At 36.4% G+C, this 27,116-nt stretch overlaps 3 protein-coding genes across 3 annotated transcripts; 2 read left to right on the top strand and 1 right to left on the bottom strand.

The window, feature by feature from the left end:
• The first annotated feature begins 497 nt into the window (after positions 1 to 497).
• Positions 498 to 1,234, top strand: LOC122062348 (cytochrome b-c1 complex subunit 6-1, mitochondrial-like). Its single transcript, XM_042625936.1, has 3 exons — positions 498 to 555; positions 651 to 745; positions 1,002 to 1,234. Exons 1-3 carry the CDS (start codon positions 498 to 500, stop codon positions 1,032 to 1,034), a joined length of 186 nt encoding a protein of 61 aa, XP_042481870.1. The 3' UTR covers positions 1,035 to 1,234.
• Positions 1,235 to 4,242: 3,008 nt separating this feature from the next.
• On the top strand, positions 4,243 to 9,005 carry LOC122062350 (style cell-cycle inhibitor 1-B). The gene is made up of 4 exons (XM_042625938.1): positions 4,243 to 4,390; positions 4,528 to 4,653; positions 5,194 to 5,249; positions 8,587 to 9,005. The coding sequence occupies exons 1-4, from the start codon at positions 4,339 to 4,341 to the stop codon at positions 8,812 to 8,814; spliced, it is 462 nt and encodes a 153-aa protein (XP_042481872.1). The 5' UTR covers positions 4,243 to 4,338; the 3' UTR covers positions 8,815 to 9,005.
• Positions 9,006 to 11,094: 2,089 nt separating this feature from the next.
• On the bottom strand, positions 11,095 to 11,946 carry LOC122062337 (RING-H2 finger protein ATL78-like). The gene has a single exon (XM_042625919.1). The coding sequence runs from the start codon at positions 11,925 to 11,927 to the stop codon at positions 11,223 to 11,225; it is 705 nt and encodes a 234-aa protein (XP_042481853.1). The 5' UTR covers positions 11,928 to 11,946; the 3' UTR covers positions 11,095 to 11,222.
• Between the last annotated feature and the right edge of the window lie 15,170 nt (positions 11,947 to 27,116).

Raw genomic sequence — 27,116 nt, 5'->3', positions numbered from 1 at the left:
TTCAAGGTCATGTCTGCATGAGTTCAAACCTTGATGTCTTGATTCGACCTTCTAAGTGTTTCTTCAAATGAATTACACTTTCTTCAAGCTAATCACATTTTATCAAGCCAAGTTAAAGACGTATATTTGTTTGTTAACACCAAAACATAGCAAGGAGTGTGGACTTGTTTCTCAACAGTATACTTCCTTGTTTTCAATCTTATAGTAGATCTTCAGTGCAATTTCATAATAACTAGCAAGACAGCGTCTTACTTTTTGAATAATATTCTTCTGAATGTTTAATCAGCATTTGGAATATCGTGTAGTAAATTTTTTGCTTCTCGGGGAAATGATTATAGGTGCTGGGTTCACAAAGATGGTGCCTTTGACTGACACTAGTAGAGTTAGTCCTTAGATGTGGTTGCAACTTGATTTGTGTGAAAGTGAGATGGTTTTCAGGTTGGAACAATGTCTCTGCTGTTTCTTTGTAATTTTGTTGGCTTTATTTTCACGTATGAATGACGGTTGAAAATTCGATCACTTCAGCATTTGGTGCATTCTTTGTTCTTAGTAGCTGTGATGTCTTATACAATTGGGCCTTGCATCATTGGTTATTATGTGAAGTGTCTTTATTGATTGGAGTTACATCGTCGTGAGCCCTTCTTTTTAATTACAGGCATGTGTTAAGAGAATCCAAGGTGATGAAACTGGTCACAAACACTGTACAGGGCAATACTTCGATTACTGGTCTTGTGTTGACAAATGTGTAAGCTCTCACTTCATTGTTGATACTTTATCAGGGATTTAGTTATTGGGAATCGGATTGGCCTGTATAGGTTAGATCGGTTGGCTTTACCCCTACTTTTCATAAAAAAATGGATTTTTTAAATAATTTTACCTGTGATCTGATACTGATACCTGATCTGGCCAGTCCGATACCGATACTTAGAACCCTGCGCTATATAGTTGGTCAAGTAAATTCTCTAGAATCTTCTGCTGAAGCTGCGTTTTTTGAAACACAGGTTGCGCCAAAACTCTTTTCAAAACTGAAATGAAGAGGCAGTTCCATGGGGCATGCACATTGTTGTCCACTATATTTCATTGCCAAATTTAATAACTGTATCCAAAACTTCTGATTAGCTCTTTTTACCTCAAACTAGTCATGCTTGTGTGGTACTGGTCACAAATTTTTTGAACAACATAACCTCGAGTTAGACAAATAAAAGGTGGTGTTGAGAGTTGACTTTGTCAGCTAGTTTGATGTTGGTTTCATGCCTCACTTTTTGGATGTTTTATATGTAGTTGGCTAGGATCAGAAAGTGCATGATGCTAAGCTAAGGATGCGTTTGGTAGTCATTCACTTCCAGAAATGACGTTTTGTGTCAAAAATATAAATTTCAGTTTTTGTTATCAAAATACCGTTAAAAAAAAAAAATGGTGTTTGGTGAACTTGTTTTAGGAATGATTATCTTAGTTCTTCACTTTTTTGATATTTGGAACGGAATCAAAATGACAGAATCAGGTTTTGTCGTACAATCAATTTTTTTTTTTTTAAATTTCTAGTGGGATTTTTCCCCTTTTTGTTCTGAAAAAACTTAAAAACATTAAATTGACACCAAATGTTTTATTCTATTTTTTTTTTCTCATAGAATGGAAATATATCAGAAACGCTTTTTTCAATGACTACTAAACACAGTCTAAATGTAGGAGAAATTTTTCATGTCACGTGGGGTTGAATGATAGGACAGTCTAGATGTGATTTCCCATCAATCCCCATCTCTCTCACCCCCAATTGTAAGCTGTTGAATCCATTCATCGTGGCCTCAAGGAAACTCTACCCCAAATTTTGTCCTGCTTCTGTTTCACCGGTCAATGGGCCATAGCAAAGGTTTAAAAGTTTTTTTCACCAGTCAATGGGCCATAGCAAAGGTTTAAAAGTTTGATTTTGACTATGGTTTTCTTTTTTAGTTGAAACCAAAATATTCTGCTAAATGGAAAAAATTCGGTCTAAATTTTGGATATTTCTGTTTAGATATTGGTCGAAACCAAAATGTCTTGGAAAGTGAAATTTTTGTTGAAATATTCGTCTCGGCAAAAAAAAAAACCCAAGGTCTATCGGTAGAATTTGCTCTGAAACTTTCGGGAAAGTCTATTTAAGTATGATTATAGATATTCAATCATTAGATTGGAAAAAGAAAGAAAAAAGGCAGAAGAAAATGGCAGTTCAGCTTTGGATCTCTTAGGGGGTGTTCGGTTTGGTAAATCTTTGGGATGACATTCTTAGAATGATAATTCTTAATTTTTAGAGTTGTTTGGTTCTACTAGGATGACCCTCATTAGTGAACATCTTATTTCCCATGAATGACCATATTACAAAGGATGTGTTCCAAATCTAAGTTCACCTCAACACTTAAACTCAGATTTGAGCAACCTTTTTACCACCTAGTATAAAAGGAGAAAGCGAAAAGACGTTCTCTACTGAAGCCAATATCTCAACCCGCGAGAAACATGCACTAGCCTTAAGGCAACCAAACGATTTTTCAGAAAGAAACATAATTCAGAAGAATGTCTATCAAAAGATTGATATTCATATCCAATACATACACCATTTGATTTACCGAACCAAACACCCCCTTAGGTTGTTACTATTTGCTATTGGTGTGTATGGACATATACGTGTTGTAAGCCAATACATGGGACAACAATTGATTGAATCACACTTTGAAATTTGATGCATAGCTAATTCAAATCATGACCTTTATATCCAATTGCTTGAATAGTCACAGCAGTTACTCTTGGTAGGGAATATAAGAGAGGTTCCTATTGTGGGTGTATGTGTGTGTGTGTGTTGTTTTCATACCCTATTATGCATTTATTGTGTATTTCCATGTCCACGATCTTCTACTTCATGGCAAATTTTGAACTAGTTGGAGTTGAATTATGGTGACAATAATCTTATCTCCTTTTGTCACCAGAATTCTTGTTGTATGGTAGACATGGGCAGGTTTATCTAATAAAGGACAAGCAAAAGATGATTTCTTATTAAGTGACAGAAAGTGCAGCCCGAACAAGTGAAAGATGATTTCCTATTAAAAAGGGAAGGTAAATAAAAAGGGATTATTATTATTATTATTATTATTATTTTTTAAACATAGGGAGTGCGTAAATGAGGTATCAAAGAGCAGTAAGGTCATTGTGTATTGGAGAGGCTTAGAGAATTTTTTTCCAATAAAAAAATACTATTATAAAGCCACTAATCATGTGGCTCATACGTCGTAAGGGGGTGCGAAATTAATAGCTTACCCCCAAAGCAAAAAATCCTATTAATGTTAATGCCTATGTGCAATCTCATTGCCTCCATGCTAGTGCAGGAACCACGCATCCAAACAACAATCACTTGCTCTTGCATTAAGATGCATTCTTGTGGGGAAAATTTTCTTCGAAATTATTTTTGAAGACATTCAGTTCTTTTCATCACCAATGGGTTGATCTTCTTATGGTACCAATCACAACTGATACCACTGCAATTTGAGAATTAAAAAAAAATACTAAGAGAATCATTTTCTTGTGAAAATCACAATTTTAGAATGAGGATAAAAATATGAGAAGGGAGTAAGAGGAAAGAGACACAACTCAATAAGTCGAGATAGTCTTAGCTAGATGAGGTCAGTTACATAGATCTTTACCCTCTAATAGACTTCATCAAAGGTTATATCTAAGACAAGATTGAGACTATGCATATCATTCCTCATCACTTGACCTATGCATTAATTAATAAAAATAAACAATGTATCATATACAACATGTTTAGTGTTGTTCTTCTTAACCCATTTGGCTAGATGATATGTCATATTAGCAAAACTTGTCTTCTCTAATTTAAAATCTTACCCTGCTCCATGAAGAAGATTTTTCTAATGTCTATCAAACAAAAAAGCGCTTCCCACGGCCATTCCTTCAAACTCTACTGCATCTTATAAACATTTTGTTGTAGTTAATTGTCAATCTTTTATGTGTTCTTTTGAAGGTGTCACCAAACACAGCTAGTAACGATATTGACTAATTAACCCAAAGACCGAATTAAAAAGTCCAATTATTTTTTTGGTCTAACAAAAAATCTGATAAAAAAAATCCAAATGGTCAGTGGAATTCAGGTCCAAACCGCTCATTAAATGGGCACGGTCTATCTGGTTTTTCTATGAGCCTGGTTGGACCGACCGGATCAACTTTAGAGTTTGGACATTTTCTTCGTACTTTAGAGCGAATGATAATTATTATGGATGGCTGTTTCGGTCCATCAACAGTTGCACTCGCCTAAGGACCTCATAGAAGCAGGGTTCAGAGAGCAGAGAAATCATAAAAATGGGGAGCGACGGGAAATCGAAGAAGAGGCGCTTGTCTTCAATCTCCGAAGGTCTTCAAATTCGCTGCAACACCCATCTATTCCTTTTGATTTAAAGCTCTATTACTGCTCTACTTCATTTCTGCTTTCATTTCTGTTCGGTTTTGGTTTTCTCAATAAAAGGGTCGTAGTTTTTGGGGTTTCTGCAGATGAGGGCAGGAGCAAAAAACACAGAACAAGAGACGATGGGGAGAGAAAGAAGGTTAAAAGCAATAAGAAAGAAAAAATGAAGAGCGAGAAATCTCACAAACACTCCAAACGTCACTCTGATAAAGGTTTGAGCAGTGATGTAGTCCTCCCGCACCTCACTTCTCTTATTATTATTATGTTTTTATCTCATCTTATATTTGTTTTAGATAAACTTCTAACGTTCTGCAATAAGTATTTATCTGTATTTTTTTGATTTATTTGTTGATGATGATTTATTTCATTTAGGGTTCCTTGTTAATTATGTTTATGTCACTTGATTATCTTCTTTAGGCCCAGGAACTTTAAATTCGGTTTCCTTCTCTTGCTTATTTCTTTTCAGGCTTGGATCCTAGCTCAATTCAATGTCTTATTTGTTTAAATTTTCCTTTTTTGTTTCCTGGAATTATATTTTTCTTTAGGATTTAAGTTATTGCAGATACAATACAAAATATTTCAATTTGGATTCCATGGTTCTCTGACTCTCTATATTTATGAAGTACCAACAATTTCCATCAATTCTTGCTAAATTATCAGATTCCTGAATGATCACTTATCTGTACCGTCTGTGGAGATGAGAGTCTCTCTCTGAATTTTTGGCCATATTGACTCGGAAAAGTTGCTCTCAGGAAAGAAGTCTAAGGAGAAGCATGACAGGAAACATCACAAACGGGACCAATCCTCGGTGAGTTCCCTTATCAACCAAATCTATTTGGAAAATGTTTGTTAACTTCAATTTTGTAGCCATTTGATGCAAACCTACATTCGGTGTAGATAACCCCAATGTCTTGTTATATAAAATGCTACTCTCTGTGCCTTCAACGTTTTTTCAGTTCTTTTAAGTTGGGATCTTATCTTGAATTGATTGATAACAAAAAAATTATTTGATGGAGAATCGATGAATGGTAGGAATAGGTGGGAATTAGCCAAAATCAGGCTTTTGGTGAAATTGGATGGGGGTTATAAAGGCTGTAAGAGGACAGTAGGAAGGGTGGATAATCCAATTGGCTACAGTTTCTGCATTTATGGAGGGGCTGGATTAGTGTTTTAATCCACTGTGAAAGTAAGTTGGTGGTGGTTTGATGGGAAAAGAAGGAAAACTATAGCTAGTTGTGTGGGAGGAACAAGGCTGCTGCATCAATAACAGAAAGTAGAATGAAGAAGAGCAGTGAAGGAGAGGCATGTGAATCCACCTTCAGAGAACTTGCCAATGCCTGCACCAATGACATATTTGGGAGAAAAGAAACCCTTCTTCATGCTCAAATTTGTGGGGGTTCCCATCATGTGTCCTATTACAATTAGGATTCTAATTCCTTTTTCCCAGCTAATAGCCTAATAAGAAGTCAATCAGAAAGTTGGTAAAATCTCACAAAGCATCTGGTCAGCCTAGAAATTCCTCTCAACTATAAATTTCACAGACAAACACGAAAAACATTGAAAAGTCCCAAATATTCTGATAACGGGAAATATTAAAACATAAATAACATAAACTTTGACTGATAATGTCTCCTGCCCCTCATATCAATCCCATTGAGAAAAGGACTGCGCCTGTTCCCATTTCATTAACTATTTGCTCCACAGACTATCCAACTGATAACAGCACTATTTAAATTTCATATCCAACTTGTTGCGTAGTAAGATTATGGCCACCCTTTAAAAGGCATATTGTAACCTTCTGGCATGACCTGCAGCATGCTTTGTAGAATAGAAATTAGCAGTTATTCTCACCTCCTCTTCTGCCTAGCATTCAAATCCCAATCACTAATATAACTGCTGTATGAAGAGGAACTGTTCAAACATGTGGTAGATATTAATTTGATAGCATTGCTATTGAAATGTAGATCAACTCTAGCAAAACATGTGTGAAACATAAATTTACTAACATAACTTGCATGTGAGGACTGGTCGGGGCTGAACTTTGAGAGCTTCACCCCAGATGGAGTTGGTGCATTGGATTTTCATATGTTAGGTTTGTGATAGGGTAGGAATGTAGGATAAATATTGGATTTAGATGCAAGCCCATGTAGCAACTCATTTGTACTAGTTTATGATATTTGGTAGCCCTAGTTTCAAACTGTGAGCTAATTTTGCTTTGACATTTTTTTGGATACACATACACACTTCTTGAACAGTCTGCCACCTCCACTATTGCCAGGGTTACCACATCTGGAATCGCTGTTATTTTGCTTTAGTCTTCTTTCTCCACAAACATTCTAGCATGACAGCAATAGAAGCTAAGACTTTCTGGAGCCTCTTTCCTCAGCCAAGGAGAGTGTTATGTTATTTTTAATCAAAGTGAGTGTGAAGGTATTTAGTGGGACAAATTGGGATTCCTCTGATCCATCACAACTCCAGACTGGGTCTTCTGAAACTAGTTCGAAGGCAATGGACATGTGCAGGACTTGGAGGATCCTTGGACCCCCGTGTTGCAAGTCACAAGTTGCAGGGTGGGCCTGACTGACATGAGGCACAACTGAAAAAAATAAGAAATGTTAATCTGTGAGAGATATCTATAGAATATGCAGTTCACAAAGACACTGAAATAGCTTCTAGCAGTTAAAATTTTGAGACAATAAGTCACACTTATGCAAGAATACAACTCTACTAAGTACATGACTTGTGCGAGCCCAAAGTTTTATAGCATAGAAATAAAGTGTGAAATCACAGATCAGGTTCTTTCTGTTCCACTAGAGCAAGCCTGTTGGGCTGCAATGGTTGAACAAACATAGCTTATGGTTTGTTTGCTTGCTTGCATAGATCAATGCATCAACAAAGGCACACGGCTTAGCCAAGTAAGCCAAGTAATGATGCCAGGTGGCAATGGGCGGGGGCCTAGCACCCAAGGCATACTGGTGCAATCCCGGTGTCAAAATACACTATTTGGGTTTGCTATGGGCCCACCCAGAGATATATTAGCCAAAAGTAGAGAGCAATGATGGTTCTGGTTAATATAACTAAGGTTGCAAAGGGGGATTGACTTGTAAGCCAGAATTTGAAGGGGCTATTGGTAACTCAATTGGAAAGCATACAATGGAGATTAGTTTTTATTGTAAAGGGACAAACTTGGAACAAACTAAGACTAAAGGACAAAAGATAATAAAAGGGGAAGGGGGGCAATCTTGAAAGGAAAAAAAAAAAAAGATATAAAGAAATTACAAGCACAACCGAGAGGTTGTCTTCAATCTCGTGTTGGGCAGAAAGGCAGGGAACAGGTTTCGAACGAGGTGGGATTTCCCCTACAACACTAACCTGATTCCTGTGAAAATTCAGGCAAAGGATCCTACTCCAAAACCCTCCTGAATGCAAGCCCTATTAGCTCCAACTTCCAACAATCGAGAGATGTAAATATCTGAAATCCGACTCAGCAGGGTGTGGCCAGATTGTTCTTCAGTGAATATCTCACAGTGAGCTCAACTTTAAAACTATTCAACCTATTCAAAAACTATTTTAACCCAATATTTAACTTTCGAAAACCTAACTAATGAGGCAAATTCTGAAGGTTCCTCTCTCTGGGTACCACAAGCCAATATCTCCTAAAAAGCCATTTCTTCTATCCTTTTTGGCCTCTGATACATCAACTTTACTTTGGTATTAGATATTATTTCCTTGATTTTATGGTTTTAATTTGTGTACTTTTCTTCAATCATATTGACTTAATATTGCAAGTATTGCTTGATTTTTATCAATTTTAATTGGGTAAGCTGTATATGCTCTCATATGACGATTTACCCTTTCTATTCCCCAGTATCTGTACTGTGCATGTTGTATAGTCCACTGACTTCTTGATATTGATTTGTCATCCAGCTATCTTTTTTCTGGAACTTTCATTCTTATTCATGCTTGTGTTGCACTCTTAAGTTGGCAATTCAATGTACTTGCATGGATAAGTGTTTCATGGTTAATCTTCCTATTCAGTGATTTGCAAATTTTCAGTAATTAATCTATGAGACAAATTAACTCATGCAATGTTGTTGGGATGGCTAGTGTTTCCTGATGATTGTTTCTTCTGTCTAAAATGTAAGTTTCAAGAGCTTACCAACGATGACTATTTCTCCAAGAATAATGAGTTTGCAACATGGCTGAAAGAAGAGAGGGGGTCTTTTTTCTCGGATCTTTCATCGGATGCTGCACGCGAACTATTTCAACACTTTGTCAAAGATTGGAACAGCCAAAAGCTTGAATCACGATACTATGAAGGCATTGCAAGTGGTCCCCGGACTCGGCATGACTGGAAAATCTCACATAAGTAAATCTGTGAGAGAATGCTCACTGATAGTTTTTTGCTGCTGCTTTTATTGGTAGGGGAGGGGAGAGTTGATTACTATTAAAAACCAGCATTGCCTGTCTTGTCATTGGTTCTTTTTCTTGTAATCTAATCTACTTCTTAACTTTTAAATGCGTTTCTTCCCCCCTTATCATGATAATATTGACTTCTGATGAAGGCTTCCCAGTTGCTTTCTGGTGGTTGACCATTTAATGGAAACTTCCTACGCCTAGTACGGACTAACCTTGGCAAATCAATCAGAGAGCGCTCAGAACAGAGAGATGCAAAGAACATTATCTCTTGGATTTGAAATTATGGATCTGATCAAGGGAAAAATTAATGCAGCCGTTACTGTTAAATTGAACTGTACAAAATTGGCTTTTCAACTATCTTCAAGGCATTATAACTTCATGTGACAAAACCATTGTTTTGTGACCTTGCCAAAAATGGTCTATAAGGCTATGTTTGGTAGCCAAGAGAAGAAAAGAAAAGAAAAGAAAGGAAAAAAGAATCTAGAAAAGAGAAGAAAAGAAATGAAATGGTAAGAAAATAAAAAGATTATGTATGTTTGGCTATCAAGAGAAGAGAAGAAAAGAAAAGAAAAAAAATTCAAAAAGTTTTGAATTTAAAGAGGGAGATAGACACATAGGAAATCATTGTGTAATCATTATTTTTTGTCTTATTATTTTTTCATATTTTCTCATGTTTTCTTGTGTTTTTGGCAAGAAAATTTTTTGGAAAGCAAAAAAAAACTTCACAATTCTCAAGATAAATTTTGAATTTGAAAAGGGGAATCTTCTCTTGGGTGAAGACATACCAAGTGTAAAGAAAAATTCTTCACACAAAGAAAAAAGTACAAAATGTGTAATTTTTTCTTTTCTTTTCTTTTCTTTTCTTTTCTTTTCTTGGCTACCAAACACAGCCTAAAAGAGGATCATAAGATGGAAGAAGGGTCTTAAGCCGGCCCTAAGCCTTTGTTTATGTCCGATAGTGGTCCCTGTTCCATAGTCACAGGGGCACACAATGACCACCATTTCTTCCCAGGGCGTGCACCTTTGTTTCTGTGCTCAGGGTTGTTCTATAGATAGACTTCAAGAAGAGTTGAACTTATGTCCTCTTAATTTTGTTGCCTATGATACTCCATCTATTACATACGTTAGACATCTTATGGAACTTATTACCATGTTCACTAAAATGACATCATCGTTAACACTCTTACACTGCTGATGATTCCCTTGGGATACATTAGGAAAAAAAAAGATGATATCCTTTGGATGCTACCCTCTATCCTCTTAAACGATTTTCTGTCTGCCATGGACCATGGTTGGTAAAGTTGGTAGTTTGGTGTACTCAAATTCCTGGATATGATTTCTTTCCTACCAAAACTAAACAGCTGTTTCTGATATACACTGTGGTGTATGGAAATAAATAGACGGCGGAGAGGATTCTCGGAGCAAGCGGCATAGGAACTGTACCATTGGCGAATGATGATATAGTTCTGGAGAGAGAGAGAGAGATGGCTGGTTGGTTCAGAAAACTTTTTTCACATTTTCTTTTCATACCAAACGTGCCCTTAATGGTTGAGCCGATGGTTTAACCCATCTGTTATCATCTCAATCTATTACCAATTTCAATGTACATGATAGAAAATATCCTTTCTCCATGCTCCTCAAAGAGTCAGATCTTCATGGTGAGCAGATTCTTGCTTCACCATGAATGAAAAGAAAATGGATTCATTTCATTATGCCATCCTTCTCAGCCTTCCATTGGTGTCTGTTTCATCAGCCACCTAATCGCTCATGGAAAGAAGACACTGGCCACTTCACATGTCAAAATGTAATGTGGTGACAAGGTGATCTTGGAATCTTTAGATTCTGACAGAGGGCCCACCTAAATTAACCTCAATAGATACTTTTTTTGATAGAATACCTTCACTAGATACTTAAGAGACTATTATTGCTCACCTTCTTGCTTTTAATTTGAAGCTCTAGAGTGCTTTCACTCTCAGCTTCCATCCATTCTTGAGCTCAACTTTTCATTTTTTGCTTTTGTGTAACCACTCTTGAGACGAGATTCATTGGATAGTAACATCCCTCTCTTCTTCTTCTTCTCTCTCTCTCTCTGTGTGTGTGTGGCTGGGAGGATACCTTTTCTTTGTTATTGAACCTCAAAAAATTATTGGCTCCAAAAGAAGGCAAAGACAAAAATAAATGTAAGGAAGTCTAAACTTTACAATTGAAATTTGTACAACTATTTTTTATGAGTATGAAATTTGTACAACTATTTTTTATGAGTATGATATTTGTACAACTTTGTACACTTCCCCATTCCCCCCTCCCTTTTGTGGGAAAGCTGGGATCAAACCTCTAAGCTCAATTGAGGAGTATACAATTACTAGCTACTACTCTGGTAACTACGGATAAAACCTTCTGGTTCTAAAGGTACAATGGGTACTTCCGCCGGTGGTGGTGGTGGTGGTGGTGCAGATGAACTAGTTTGGCCGCAGCCTACAATCTTCTGACAAGTGTCAATCAGGCAGTGCCTACAAGTGGGACATGAAGAGTGTTCCAAGAGCCATTTATCAATACATCGAGTGTGGAATCCATGGTTGCAGTTGGGCAGGACCCTGACCCGCTCGCCCGGCGCGAATTCCGAGAGGCATATGACACACTCAGGGTCCAATCCAGGTAGCTTAAGCTCAGCTGAGTAAGCTAGTACAGGGAACATATTGAGAGCTTTTTTCTTCACTCCAGTGTTACCTTCCCTATTTGATGTGTTGTTACCTGATTCATAACTCACTTGGCTTGGGCACCTTAGTGCACATCTAATGATAGAATTAAGCCCAAGTGCACAAATTAGAGCACATAAGAGGACTGAAAGGATCATCACTACATTTGCATCAAAGCTACTTTGGCCTGTATAGGGTTCTGATGATGACCAATATCGATGCTCGTGGCTTGGTGGAATTGCAGTATCTTGTGGAGATTGATAAATAGGAGTGTGTAGTAACAGTTTCCTTGAGTGATGAACATCTGGAAACAACAATGGAGAGGAAGAGGAAGAGAAAGAAGAAGTAGAAGGAGACAACAATTTAGACATGTTTAGAGTTTTTTTAGCTTTGTAGGTTGAGCTATGGATGGAATTCCATGGTGGTTGTAGTGGGGGATTTATATAGAGTGGGAAAGGAAAAGGGTTGATTTAGCTTTTTGAGTTAAAAGACAATAGCAAGATATCAAACACTGAAGTATAATATTATGAGAATATTCAAGGCATTACATGATTCTTTTGGATAAAAAATTTCATCCAACCTTAGGCTTAGTTTTATTCTATTAAATTGAGTGTCAAAATAAGGGAACAGGTTCCTCACACTCAGTGTAGGGGAAATTTTCACTCCGCATCAATGATAACGTAGAAAATGGTATCATTTACATGAGTCTATTAGTCTATATGATCAGAATAATATATATATTGCATTGGCTGCGTGGGAAACTTTTTCTCTTAAATTAAATTTCCATCCTTTGGAAACCCCACTAACTTCTTCTAGTTTCTATTTAGAACCTTCTAATCAGCAAGGGCCATGCCACTTTCAACGCGGCTGGGTGTGACACGTGGAGTGAAGTTGCTGACTGGGACCCAGTCTCCTATGAAGAAGAGGAAGGGGGCCGGGGGCCAGCCGGGGGGGGGGGGGGGAGGTGTTGTGTTCAAAAATTGGTCTTCGTCATTGATGACCTGGGAAGGCTTGTTTTGGTAGCTAAGCTTAGTGGGCACTGTCTTAAAAAAATAAAAATAAAAATAAAAGTGGCCTTTGGTTTATATAGTTAGGAGGAGACGTGTCTGTGTGTTCCTTGTTTTGGATTTGAGTGAGTGACACGTCAAAATTCTATCATCGCCAACTCAAATCGTTTTGGAGTACATGGTAAATCGGGTAACCTCATTTGGGTCGAGCTGAGTTTAGATCCTCTTGCAACTCGGTTGTACTAGTCTTCATCCATGGTTTTAAAAATCGGAATCAGATCAGTCAATTTAAATCGGTCATAATTTCGATTTTAGAGTTTTTGCGATTAGATCATTGAATTTTAGATATGAGAGACTAATTCTAGGATTTTTGAAACCGATTTTAATTGATTCTAATCCAATTGAAATCGAACAACATTTGATTTTGATTTGAAATATTACAATATAGAACCGAATTTGTTTGATTCGATTTATTAAGTCTGATTTCAATTTGTGATTTTGATTCCGATTCCAATTAGACATCCTTACCTAAAGGTGGTGATATTGTTACTACATTTCATTTAACTGTTATTATAACATTAACAAATAATTGTTCTCTCAAGTCTCAACTGATTCTCTTGCTAAAATATAGGTTTGACCAGATCTGTGGTCCAAACCCGGTTCATGCATGATCGTTATGTACAATTAGTACTCAGCTATTGTAAAGTCTTTCCGCAAAGCGGGGGGAAAGGTTGCATATAGATCTACTCTTTTCAGATAGTTCCCAAAGTGGTGGGAGCCTTGAGCACTAGATATTCCCTTTTTGAGCATTATAAAGTCTTTGAACCTAGCCATGGCCGCACCGTATCTGTGTCTCAGTCGTTGATAACAAGTGTACCTATTTGGTCGTCTGTTTGTTGGAGAAAACAAGGATTAAAGTTGAGTATGGACCACAACTATAGAAATTAAGCTGCATTTGCTATCCATTCTAGGTCAATAACGCATTCCAAAAAATCATACTAAACACAACCTAAATTTCAAAATATCCACTAATGATTCCAAATTCTTTCGATGTATAGTTATACATTTTTTTCTCTTAAACTATGATTTAGAGTTGACATCTTCAAGAGGTAGGTGCCTAAGGCTGTATTTGATATGATTTCTTCGAATCCATTTAGATTTGAATCTATCCCAAAAATGCATACCAAACATAGCTTTAGGGTAAAAAATAATGTAGACACTAAATCAACATGTTTACTCACTGACGAGTCATGCCGAGTCTCTGGTCCTTTAAAACAAAAGTAAACACTTAACTCAGACTCCGATCCGGAATATACATCCACCTTTATGGCACATTCCTACACAAAACTTCCTATTGCTTATTCTCTAATGTGTCTTTAATTAATAGATAAATTTAAACTTATTTGTTGAGTGCATGTCCATTTTTCTATTAATTTAATCTTACTTGTCTAGTGCATGTCCATTTTTGGGGGGAAGGGACTCCAATGCAGAGAGAGAGAGAGAGAGAGAGAGGTCCTACCAATTTTTTTTTTTGGGGGTGTGTGTGGGGGTTTCAAAGGGTAAATTAAAGTGATTAGATGACAAAATCTAGAACATAACCCTCTGGCCTTTGAGTGGCTCCTAATCTGATCGAAAGTCTATATAAGATTAAAAATAGAAAAAAAAATCTCTCTAAAAATATGAAAAAATATGTTATCAATAGGTGAACAGTGCAAGTATGAGTCTAATCTACGTACCAATCATATATATATATATATATATATATGAGGTACATAGAAAGCATTAGTTATGTAAAAGGTTTTTTTTTGGTGAAGAGTCATGTTCAAAGTGGGTCCACAAGAAGTAGTAGGCGATGGAAAGTGTTTATGAACCCTTTCTTCCTTTGTGCGGTAAATTATCATAACTGGGGCCTTGAAGATAGGATAAGTTTACGGAGATTTTAGCCTTATTTTCTTTCTGGGGTTTAAGTACTTCTCAGCACAACATTTGATTTTTTTAATTGGGAAAGGGTCCTCCCCCCACAATGCTAGTATGAGAGGAATTAATCTGCACATAATATTAAGTTGTGATGCAAAGAATAGTATCATTTGCATAGGATCCACATAATCAGAATATAAGAGAGAGAAAGAGTTAATTCTGTTGTCGGGAATTGTATGGTTTTAAGAACTGATATTAAACCGACATGATAGATATTGAAATGACAGATATGGTATGGATCTTTTTTTTTTTTTTTTTTTTTTTTTTTTTAAAGAAAAATTAGATTTCTATCATAGCTCTAATAAGACTAAACTCAAAATTAATGCTAGGATCAGGTCCAACTGATTCCGATATGTGTAAACCGACTGTTCTAAAACTGATTGAATTGGGATCAGTCTCAATCGATGCCCATCCAAATTAGCTAATAAAATCTCAGTTTTAGAATATATGAACATACAAATTTTTTTTTTTCATAAAAATATATGAACATACATAGGAAGATATGCCATTATATAAATGAAAAAAATGATTGAATCAAACTTGCCATTCCCTTTTTTATTTATTTATTTATTTATTTTTATAAGAGATAATTACAATGAATTTGTCACAATTGTGGTGACAAGGACTTTTTACCAGGTCCCACTTACCGTTCCGTCCATATCCTCTAATGGGTTGGATTTCATTGTGATAAGTCTTGAATTGGTAAATGCAGATTGCATTGACTAATTTGTATTGAATCTATAATTGATATATATAAAATGAAAGTTTCCTAGTAATTATGTCTACATCTATGGAAGATTTCTGTTGCTATTTCTCTACTATGAAATGTACAGTCAATGAGAATATTACAAACTAATTATACAGTTGGTGATAAGGTGTGATAAGGTTGACACATCTCATTGTACAGTTGGTGATAAGGTTGACACATCTTGATGATGTGTCATGCTAAGACTCCCCCTCAAGTTGGCACGTGAAGGTTTTGAACGCTCAACTTAAAAATTAGATGACAAAATTGATCACGACCCAATGGCTTTGTAAACAAATCAGCAACTTGAGAGGCCGTTGGAATTTTAGTTTGGTGGATGAGTCTCCGATGCATCTTCTCATGTACGAGATGGGAATCAATCTCTATGTGTTTTGTACGCTAATGGAAGACGTGGTTAGCAGCAATGTGAAGCGCCGCCTGGTTATCACAAAATAAGGGAATTGGACGTGTGATTGAAAGACCAATGTCACGGAATAGATAAGACAGCCAAGTGGCTTCACATATGGTGACAGCCATAGCATGATATTCAGTTTCGACGGACGAACGAGATATCGTATGTTGCTTCTTTGTCTTCCATGAAATGGGGCAATCACCAAGGAACACACAATAGCTTGTGGTTGACCTACGAGTCATAGGACAATTGGCCGAATTAGAGTCACAGTAGGCCCGTAACTCAAGGGTCGAAGTGGTAGGGTAATATAGGCCTTGACCAACCGTAGCTTTGAGATAGCAGAGGAGACGATGAGCAGCATTGAGGTGGGGCTGACGGGGTTGGTGCATGAATTGGCTCAAGATGTTGACTGTATGAGCACCATCGGGTCAAGTGACAGTCAAGTAGATCAAGTGACCAACCAAGCATCACTAAGATGATGCATCTGATAAGACAATGCCCGATGTGTCATTTAACTTCAAATTTTGTTCCATGGGTGTATCAGAGGGACGAACACCAGTTAAACCACAATCTTCCAATATGTTTAAAACATACTTCCGTTGGGAGAGAGAGAGAGACCATGCCAAAACTGGGCCACGTCAATCCCAAGAAAATATTTTAAGGGCCCAAGATCCTTAATGTGGAATTGTTGGTGTAAAATGCACTTCACATTTGTGATCAAACTATCATTGGAACCAGTAATGAAGATATTGTCAACAAATAAAATCACAAAGATAGAATCAGGCCCACGATGCATATAACATAAGCAATGATCTACCTTTGAATGTTGAAAACCATAATTACACAAAGAGTTGGAGAATTTGGAGCCACTGGCGAGATGCCTATTTAAGGCCATAGAGAAATTTATGGAGACGACAAACCAAAGTCTCCCCCTTACACCAATATCCGGGGGGAGGAGTCATGTAAACCTCCTTATTGAGATCACCTTGTAGAAAGACGTTATTAATATCCATTTGGTGTAAAGGCCAACCCCAAACTGTTGCAATGGCAAGGAGAACCGGTACCATGACTAACTTAGCAACGAGAGCAAACATATCATGATAATCAACACCCTCCACCTGAGTGTAGCCCTTCACGACTAGACGAGCTTTGTAACACCCAATGGTTCCGTTAGAAGCACGTTTAATTTTGAAAACCCATTTGGAGCTAATAGGTTTCTTTCCAGGAGGCAACGAGACTACGGACCAAGTATCATTGAGGGTCAAAGCATTAATCTTAGCTTGCATGGCATCTCTCCAGACCTAGTGTTTCACAGCTTCAGTAAAAGTAGTATGTTCTGTAGAGCTAGACAAGGAGGTGAGAAATGCCAAGTGTGCAGGATAGATATGATTATAAGATAAAAAAAATTGGATATGGAATGATTGGTACCTGAACCAACAGTTGTTGACGATTCGTGAGATGAGGTAAGCGTGTAATGGTAGTCTTGCAAGTGACGGGGGGATGGCGAGAACGTTGGGGGCGTACGAAGGGAGCAAGTGGTGGTGATGGAGAGGGGGTAGGTGGGGTATTTGAAGGAACAAGAGGATTTTCCATGGGAATGGCATCATCTTCATTGGGGAGGGGTAAGGGAAGCACAGGGGAACCAATTAAGGTAAGATGGGGTTGGAAAGAAGTGAATTAGGAAAAAAATTTTCATGAAAAATGACATCACTCGTATCAAAGATGCGCTTAGTGGTAAGATATAAAATGCGAAACCCTTTTTGGCCATGAGGATAACCCAAGAAAACCCCTAGAGTGGCACGTTTGTCAAATTTATGTTGTATTGAGGTGTTGTGACCAAAAGCTAAACAACCAAAAATGCGCAAATGAGAAAGAGTAGATGGTTTTCCATGTAATATTTCAAATGAGGATTTTCCAAGGAGCACAGAAGTGGGTATACAATTAATTAAATAAGCGGTAGTTAGAATACATTCCCCCAAAAATTAAGTGGTAAATTGGATTGAAAACATAATACACGAGCCACATTTAGGAGATGGCGGTGCTTACGCTCAACGACCCCATTTTGTTGAGGAGTAGAGACACAACTTGATTGTTGGATAACCCCTAATTACTGGAGATATGAAATAACCGATTTGTTAAAAAATTCAGTCCCATTGTCTGATCTAAGGCAACGAATGGTAGCCTTAAAGTGGGTATGAACCATAGCAAAAAAATGAAGGATGAGAGAATTCACATCCGATTTGAATTACATTAAATATACCCATGTGCACCGAGAGTAGTCATCCACAATCGTAAGAAAGAATCAGGCATTGGATAAGGAGGGTATTGGAAAGGGTCCCTATACATCCATATGTATCATTTCAAAACAAGAAGCATTTGTTATTGAACTTAAAGAAAATGGCAAGCGATTCTGTTTAGCAAGTGGACATACAATGCATATGCAATTATGTGAAAAAGAAATAGTGGAATCAATATTATGAAACCGAGAGGCAGTGGCAGAACCAGGATGGACCAATCGCCAATGCCAAAGATCGAAATGGGTATCCTGGGATGCAACCGACACGAAAGGTGATGGAGAAGTTACTTCCAGAAAATATAGGCCACCATGCCACTTACCCGTCGCTAAAATCGTCTTCAATTGTTGGTCCTGGATGACACAAGAGTTAGAAGTAAAAAGAACAAGTAGTTAGCTGTAGCTGTGAGTTTACAAATAGAAAGTAAATTAAAACGAAATGCTGGAACATGAAGAACATGATCAAGGACTAGGCCAGGAAACAATGAAACACGACCAATATGTGAAACAGGAATATGTGAAGCGTCGGCTAAGGTGACAGGATGTGAGGTGGCAGTAGCAGTGAAGGAGGAAAATAATAGTAAATCAAAGGCAATATGATCTGTTGCCCCAGAATCTAAAATCTAGGTGGTAACAGAGTTAGAGCAGAAAGGGGTACCTGCTAAATTTACCAAAGGGTGATCACGAGGAGGAAGAAGCGTTAGGAGCTGTTGAATCTGATCCGTCATTAATGATGGAATAGAGGTCGATGGCGAGACAACATTGACGATAGCAGCAAGGGGTCGTGAACCAGAGGATCATTGCAGGGCAAGACGAGGAGCTATCGAACCATCTTTTTGAGAACCATTGCGAGGCATCCACTATTCGGGATAGCTATTCTTCTTGAAACATTGAGAAGAATTGTGGTGACCTTTTATTATCACGCACCTCTGGTATGTTTGGATTTTTTAGAACTTTGTTTCGCCACTTGGCTAACTTCAATTGAACTTAAACCATTAGAGGTCTCTTTCTAAAATCTCAGGCCATAGGTGAAAATAGGTGGCCATTCATTGACAAGATTTAAAGCAAGTGGAGTTATATCCAATGTCACCAACTTATACTGATCCATTTCAATTTTCTATTCGGTTAGATACGAATATTGCGATTTGATGCTCAAGTGATCGAAATAGTTTTTCAACATTCTTGGGATAAGGTTGCATAATTTTCGTTCCCCTTGAATCGTACACATGCGGGAGCCTTGGATATGCCTTTTTTTCTAATGAGTATCATAAACAAGGGTTAGGTGCCTTTCATTTTCATTGGCTGCAACTGACTTGAATTCTTGATTCATCTATTTACATTATAGGTGGTAACCCTTTATTTTTTAGATAGGTGAGGTTTAGTGTGATAAACCCATATTCACTAGGAGATCTTGAATTCCAATTTCTTGACTGTTACCTTCCCCCTCCTGTCTAAAGTGTACCCATCTAAAAAGGAAAACCATTTACTTTTCAATGTGATTGCACAGTGCCATAGTCTATAGCCACCTGAAAGACAAATTATTCATCTTTTAGTAAATTGGAATAAGAACTCATTTGAACAAGCCCATGAAACAAAAACCTCACCCTAATATGAATTATCTTTCAGGTTCTCCTCTTAGTTGAATATTGATTTGGAGATTCTCTCTCATTGTCTCTAAATTGCAACAATAATGAGTAGCAATAACAGAAGGCTGTTTTGTTAGGCTTATACCTACCATTATTGGGGTGTCAGTTTCCAGCCCAAATCGGTCGGACTTACCGAAATTGGTCAGAAAAAGCTGAACCGAATTAAACTCCTATCAGTTTTAGTTGGTCTGGTTCAGTTTTGATTTCTACAAATTGTATTGGCTGAAATTGAACCAAAATATATATATATATATATTTCATTTGTTTTTAATGTATGTATATAAAAAGGTGAAACAAATACTATAAGTCTGTAACAACCTGATAAGACCCCGTTAAGATAATTTGATAGAAAACCAATCAAATTGGATCAAAACTAAATTATCAATTAATTGACTCCCTCGACCTACCACATGATAATCCGTTGAAAGCCAAAAACTTTTATGTACAAATAGACTACATAATTTATTTTCTCCGTGCAAAATTTCAGCTCAATCCAAATTTACAAATCATATGTAAAGAAAATTAAGATCAAGAATTGATTAAAAAATCAAAGGTAAAGAGTAAAGGAGATGAACAATCCATACAAGTTAGACCATTTGATTGAGTTTAACAATCAAATTTTACCTGTAGCTAATACAAGATTATGGATCCTTCCTCTTCACATGCTTGAAATATTTTACATCATATGCCACGTGGTTAAAATTGGATCAACTGTTTTGCCAAGCTTAACAGAACTGTCTTTCTTGTGGCTTTTTGCAAATAATAAAACCTCAATTTGGCAAACCACAAAAAGACTATAAGGTGCTTTTGTATAAGATTTATAGGTACTTTAGACAGACTCTTATTAATTTAATGAAGATGCCATCTTTGATTATTAGTACGTTAACCAGGTACAGCATTACATGCACCAAATCTGCAAGAAAAGTATAAGGAAATATTGTATTAACAAGTTGCGGCTAATCATGGTAGGTTTAGTTAGTAATGCTAATTAATTGGGACTTTGTTCCTATCGTTTAGCTTGCAATTAGTTGCATTATGTTGTACTATCATTAAACATCTTGAGTCAAAAGAAAAAAAGTTTAGTTTTCCTTCACCGTGCATAAGGCTCATCACTCTATATTAGGGTTCAAAAACCCATGCACGCATCTAAGGCTCGCTTACCGTGGTTGGTCCACAAATAACTAAGAACCAAGAAGAAGAATGCATGGATTTAAGAAGGTTCGGCCTGAGCTTATGTCAATGGGAGCACGGATTTAGGTATTGGTATTGGTATTAGTATCAGTATTGGATTGGGCACATTGATTAATTCATGTCAGTATCGATCAAAATGGTCCAATCTGTATCTGCATTGTTTGAGATCAATAAGATACTAATACCAATGCCCAAGTCCATGCACACTCGTGAATGAGTCATTGCCTCATTGGAGATTGTCCTTTTGTTATTGTTGGAATATATATGGGAAAATAAACCTAAATGAAAAAAGGAACAAGTATCTTGAACCCATTCACCGTGGCCTATCAACAGCATACAATTGATTTAGGGGAGGGGGGAGTGATGGGGGTCATATCTGGACCGTCTTATCATTCTGCCACCAATGAAGAAAAACTTTGTCCATAAAAAATTCATATATGAACCAAACTCAAGAAAATCATACTCCCCATTGGGCACGGGTTTTCAAAAACCAACCCAATACAAGATCTAACAATTACAAGATCACATATTGCATAGAAAAAAGGTTACGAAACACCCACGAATCTAGTCATTATCACTCCCCCTGTTTGTTGAAGATGAGACATATCCTTTACTGTTCCTTAGACACCCATCTAGGTCAACGATGGTCTTCTTTTCGTATGTTTTTTTTGTGGTAGACTTCCTTTCGTATTTGAAGCTTATGATCTTGTATCCTCTAATTAACCCTGCCCAGCCCAGTCCAGTTTTACCTCTACCTTCAACAATGGGAAATGAGAGGGGAAATAGGAAAAAGTGGAGAAAGAAAAGAAAGAGCACTGTAGGCAACTGGGCATTGCAGTTATAGTGATCGTTTAGAGAGAGAGTTTTCACTTTGTAGTTTGCCTTGTGCCTTTTCTTTTTCCTAAATTCACAAAGTGGGGAGTGATGAGGGTCATATCTGGACCGTCCCATCATTCTACCATCGGTGAATGAAAACTTTCTCCATAAAAAATTCATATACGAACCAAACTGAAGAAAATCATACTCCCCACTGGGCACAGGTTTTCAAAACCAACCCAATGCAAGGTCTAACAATTACAAGATCATATATGGCATAGAAAAAAAGGTTACGAAACACCCATAAATCTAGTAATTATTACTCCCCTTATTTGTTGAAGGTGAGGCATATCTTTCATTGTTCCTTGACACCCATCCAAGGCCAACGATAGTCTTCTTTTCATATTTTTTTTGTGGTATACTTCCGTTCGTGTTTGAAGCCTATGATCTTGCATCATCTAATTAACCTAGCCCAGCCCAGCCCAGCCCGGCCCGGCCCAGCCCAGCCCAGCTCAATTGTACCTCTACCTTTAACTATGGGAAATGGGAGGGGAATAGGGAAAAGTGGAGAAAGAAAAGACAATTACATGGAGCTAGAAATAGGGAAATAGGAAAATAGGGAAAAGGAAGTGTGACCAGTTTCAATTACATGGAGTTAGAAGGAGAAGCAAACCTAAATTGACCATTGACGAAGTGGTAAGAAAAGATATGTAGCTGGTAGGGATCGATCCTAGTATGACCACAGATAGAGGTAAGTGGAGGACAATGACCCGTGTAGCCGACCCCATATAGGGGATGCTTCAAGGATATTGCTTTGACTACTCCTTTAACTTCTTCTTTTTACATCTTTTTTTTTTTTTTTTTTTTACCTTATCGGATCCTTGTAGTCGATCCCATCAAGTTGAGATAAAGTTATAGTTATTGTTGTTGGAAAAAGAAAAGACAATGGGAAATGGGAGGGGAAATAGAGAAAAGTGCAGAAAGAAAAGAAAGAGCATCGTAGGCAACTAGGCGTTGCAGTTATAATAATAGATCGTTTCGAGAGAGAGAGAGTTTTTTCACTTTGTAGTTTGCCTTGTGCCTTCTCTTTTTTTTGAATTCACAAATTGAGCCAGCTCACCCAAAAGTGGGCCTCAAGACAATGGCCCAGCCCAGCAACGGGATCATTAAAACCTTAATTCCAGGTGGGTGGGTCTGGGTATATAAAATAAAAGACCCTTTAAGAAGTTCGAAGAAAGCTTCTCTCCACCCATGTGAAGATTAACACAATGGGCCACTAAAGCCTTAATTCTTCTACAATCCAGGTGGGCTCGGCTATATAAAATTCAAGACCCTTCAAAAAGTAAGATAAAATTTATCTCCACCGACCTGAAAGAGAAACCGAGGCCTGACCGGAAAAGGGTGTGGGGTGATTTGGGCACACCTCATTAATTCACAATTTTAGGGAGAATATTGCCCCTCTTTTAATTACTTATTGGTAAGATAGGGATCCTAGGAGTAGCAGTGTCAGTCTCCAGTTCCTGTTCCAAGGTTGGAGCCCTCATCCCAATAGATAAAGGAACCAATTGAGGATCTTCTTTGGCCGGATTGTTCGTTTTCAAATCATCTCGTTTGTTTCCCTGTTGAAGGTAGGGATATAAATAAATAGTCAAAGTTCAAATTCGAATTCGCAACTGTATTTATTTAGGGTTATTCTTATTTGATTAAAGAGTATTCAGATTAAAATTTGAATTATCCAGAAAATAACTATCTGATACGATTAAATAATCAATAAATGATTTTGAGGGTTATTGAAGTTTAGACAGGTTTTAGAGAATGAAGAAAAAAAACTAAGACAACTTAGAAAGATAGATTAAGAACAAATTGTATTCATTGGGGGAAGGAAGGTCCATATTACACAAGTTAGAGAATAAACGGATGATTGAAAATCCAAATTCGATCCACATTCGTATTCGGTCAAAAATATCTGGATCCAATCACATCCGATTCAAATTCAATCTGTATTCAATCCATTTACATATCTAGTTGAAGATTTGAAGGTCCAAATACTCTTTATGAGAAACGTAGATTAAGAGATTCCCTCTTTATCGTGGGGTGAAAAATATACGATACAAAAGGGGGGAAACAAATTTTTCTCTTGCATGACTGGCTGTACACAAAGACTCACACAACACTCCTCTCCCCCTTTGTTCATTTTAAAATTTAAAATTTTCCTTTTTACAATTATGGCCTAGTTAAAATTAGTTCTAAGTTGGCCCAAGATGAGATCAAGCTATCCTCTCATAATCCATTCCCACTGAGAGCATGTTGACCTGGCTAAATACCGTGGGTATTTATGGTTATAAGAAAGGAAAATTTTAATTTCCTCAAGTCTCCGATGCTGTTATTGTGGACCCATCCGTCAAATTCAACGACAATGATATTTCATGTACCCTTTTAAACGTTGTTGTTACATTAATCTCTTCTAATGAAGTTAAGAAAATGACTAGTAATGAAGTATTCTAAGCCTCTAAGGTAAAGTTGGAATATTTTAAAAAAAGCAAAGGGAAATCGTTATGTAACTTTAAGAATTTGGGTATAATTGTTTAGAAATATTTTAATGGTGAGTATAAGTTTAATATAAGTAGATAACTGAAAAATTTTCCCTAAGAAAAGTTGAATACCTCGAGGTATTTGCAATTTAGAAAGCTAAAATAACCGTGATGCGAGTGTTTTTTATTTTATCAGTTAAAAGAGGGGTGCCTTTCATTTATCAATTTTGGTTTGGGGGGAGGGTGGAGGAGGGATTAGATGATGTGAGAAGTTTCGGCATAAATGGCATGTAGGACTATATTTACATTGTAGTTTTTGTAGAAATCATAGTGTTTAGAATCGAGCGATGTAGTAATGTCTTTTATCATACCATTTCTACATTGATTCAAAAGTTTGATTATAGTTTTATTGCATTTGTATATTCAAATATAATGAATTACTTCCAAATTTTTGCTAAAAAAGAATATTTTCTTAGTTTTTCTAAGCTTATTTTGAAATTATCCTTAGTGTAATTCAATGGGTTATTTGGCTCATCTTCGATTAATTTGCCTCTATATGAGGAGTGGACATCAACTCTAGCTCGTTAATCTTCTCCATTTTGCCTTTAACTTGTTCTATTGGAGTAGTGCTAAACGTGTGTGTTTGTTTGTTTGTTTGTTTGTTTGTTTTTTTTTTTTTTGAATGTTGACCCATAGAATTTGAATGTGAAACTTTGTTCATAGACGTGTTCCAAAAGAGGTAAAATGAGATCCATCGATGGTGCTATGATTTCCTTTTGATAATAACTTGCACTTCCAAGTTTTTGTTATGATCTTTGCATTTTCATTAGATTATAAATATGATTTCAATAAGGGAACCAACAGTTTTTAATGGCAAATAGCCATCAAAATTTATAAATCATTATAGAACAAAATGAGAGGATGGGGGTGGGGCCGTGGGGGTAAGTAGACCACTATGCACCTATTACTATGAATTTCTCTTCCTGCCCAACCCCACCTTCTCCATTGTGGTCTTTTATTGAAAAAACTATAGAAACAAAATATAAGTGGTTGTCAAAAAAATATAATCAGTAGTTGTACTATTTATGTTCTTTTTATTATCACAAAAGTGTGGTTACCATGCCTTCTCTTTTTTTAAAATTAATGTCTTTATGGATAGTTGGAAAACTCAATTTTTGTCTAATAATTTCAATCAGTGAAAATACAAGTTTTAAACCTTAAAAGATAATGAATCACATAGTTGAGAGGAACACAAAATTTGCCACAAGGTTAACTCAAAAAAATCACAATTTAACTATAGGTTGTTTTTGACTCGGAGTCCTCTACCTGGTTCATAAAGAAGTGACGGTCAAGGCAAGTTTCTCATGCATGGAATGATGTCAAAGAACACCATTACTTTCCCCCACTCCCCTTTTAACTAATCTTATCAATTGCTGAAAACTACAAGTTCATATTTGCCTACTACTTAACAATATTTACAAGTATCCACTAAAGAGGTCTCGAATTGTTATTCCCCCCTCCTTTTTGGGTGTATATTTATATGTTTTTATGTCAATGTTTCTTATTATTCATTTGTCAATTTAACATCTACTTAGGTTGTTCCCATTGTGGAGTTGTGGTACTCTTCTTATTTTTTATTTGATATTTTATAGAACAATTAATATCTACTAAAAAAAAATTATAGACGGACTAATACATTATGGAGAATATAATTCTATTCCTACTAGTTACACATCCTTGTCAAAATGAATGAATAAAAAAATAAAAAATAAAAATAAATAAAAAAGCACATTGCACTAGATGTCCTAATGGATATTATAAAGTTAAGGAAATAACATAAATTGGGCCTTATAAAGTTTTGGTTTTAAATAATAATAATAATAATAATTAAAAAAAAAAGTCACGTCTCATACACCTCCCTTTCACTTATAGTGCGAAGAAAACTTTATCAAAGAAAAAAAAAAAATAGTGTGAAGAAAACTTCAATAAGAATCTTACAATATAAATATGATTTTCTAAGAAATTTTGAACTTTATTTTTTTTTCATGTTCAGTCACTACTTGGAGCTAGCATAGCCATCATTAAGGTTCATTTGGAAATTCTTCCGATTTTCTTTTGTTAACAAGGAAATGAATAATTAGGAGGTTCGGAGGAAGTTTTGATGGGGGTATTTTATCGAGCATAGCCATTAGCATGAGTTGGAAGTTCTTTTGGTTTTCTTTTTTTAATAGTATAATTTAGAAATTCAACTAAATGATGAGTGAAGTGGTTGAAATAGATCATAGAATTTGCATGTAAATAAATGAAAGTTTACTTTAAATGTCCAACTATTGAATTATCAAGAATAGCCCATAGATGTCGCTAAAAAAGGGTAAACAATTTCTAGACAAAAGTTTACAAATTTTCCTTACCAAAATTAAAAGTTCTTTTACTTTTAATTAAAATTAAAAGTACAAATGCACACATTTGGCCACCCAACTTCATGAAATACCTCAATTTCCTAACCTTTAAAATTATTAAAAGGAAAGGATTCTTCACAAAGCTAGTGTAAAAAAAATCCGCAAACCACACCAATAGTTGTTCTGTAAAAAGTATCATCTATATAAAACCCACATATTCAAATAAATAAATAAAAAAACCCACTAGAGAGAGGAATTGAACTGTGGCTTGCTGGGAGAAGTTTTTTCTTTACTGAACTCAATAATTTTTTCATAATTATGAGGGAGATATATGCTTTGTACATGGTCAAGAGTCAAGACTCAAGAGGCAAAGAACTGTTTTTAGTCAATTTCTCTTCTTCATTGTTTTTCTTCCCAAGAGGACTCATGTCTTTTCATTTACAAGAAATATCTTCTAATCTTTCTTGATAAGCCTGATATGTAAATCCATTAAGTTCCTCAGAATTTAAAGTCTGAAGGTGCCTCTTATCACCCTTCATTACT

Source organism: Macadamia integrifolia, unplaced genomic scaffold (genome assembly GCF_013358625.1).
Source record: "Macadamia integrifolia cultivar HAES 741 unplaced genomic scaffold, SCU_Mint_v3 scaffold1000, whole genome shotgun sequence".
In the NCBI taxonomy this organism is placed as follows: domain Eukaryota; kingdom Viridiplantae; phylum Streptophyta; class Magnoliopsida; order Proteales; family Proteaceae; genus Macadamia; species Macadamia integrifolia.
The sequence above is the reverse complement of the archived record's forward strand: the minus strand, read 5'-3'. Positions and strand labels throughout refer to the sequence as shown.

Coding starts and splice junctions, on each gene's coding strand:
- LOC122062350 (XM_042625938.1), top strand. CDS start 4,339: ATGGGGAGCGACGGGAAATCGAAGAAGAGGCGCTTGTCTTCAATCTCC. Junction 4,391..4,527: donor CTTGTCTTCAATCTCCGAAG/GTCTTCAAATTC, acceptor GGGTTTCTGCAG/ATGAGGGCAGGAGCAAAAAA. Junction 5,250..8,586: donor ACAAACGGGACCAATCCTCG/GTGAGTTCCCTT, acceptor CTAAAATGTAAG/TTTCAAGAGCTTACCAACGA.
- LOC122062337 (XM_042625919.1), bottom strand. CDS start 11,927: ATGTCTAAATTGTTGTCTCCTTCTACTTCTTCTTTCTCTTCCTCTTCC.
- LOC122062348 (XM_042625936.1), top strand. CDS start 498: ATGACGGTTGAAAATTCGATCACTTCAGCATTTGGTGCATTCTTTGTT. Junction 556..650: donor ATTCTTTGTTCTTAGTAGCT/GTGATGTCTTAT, acceptor CTTCTTTTTAAT/TACAGGCATGTGTTAAGAGA. Junction 746..1,001: donor GGTCTTGTGTTGACAAATGT/GTAAGCTCTCAC, acceptor TTTGAAACACAG/GTTGCGCCAAAACTCTTTTC.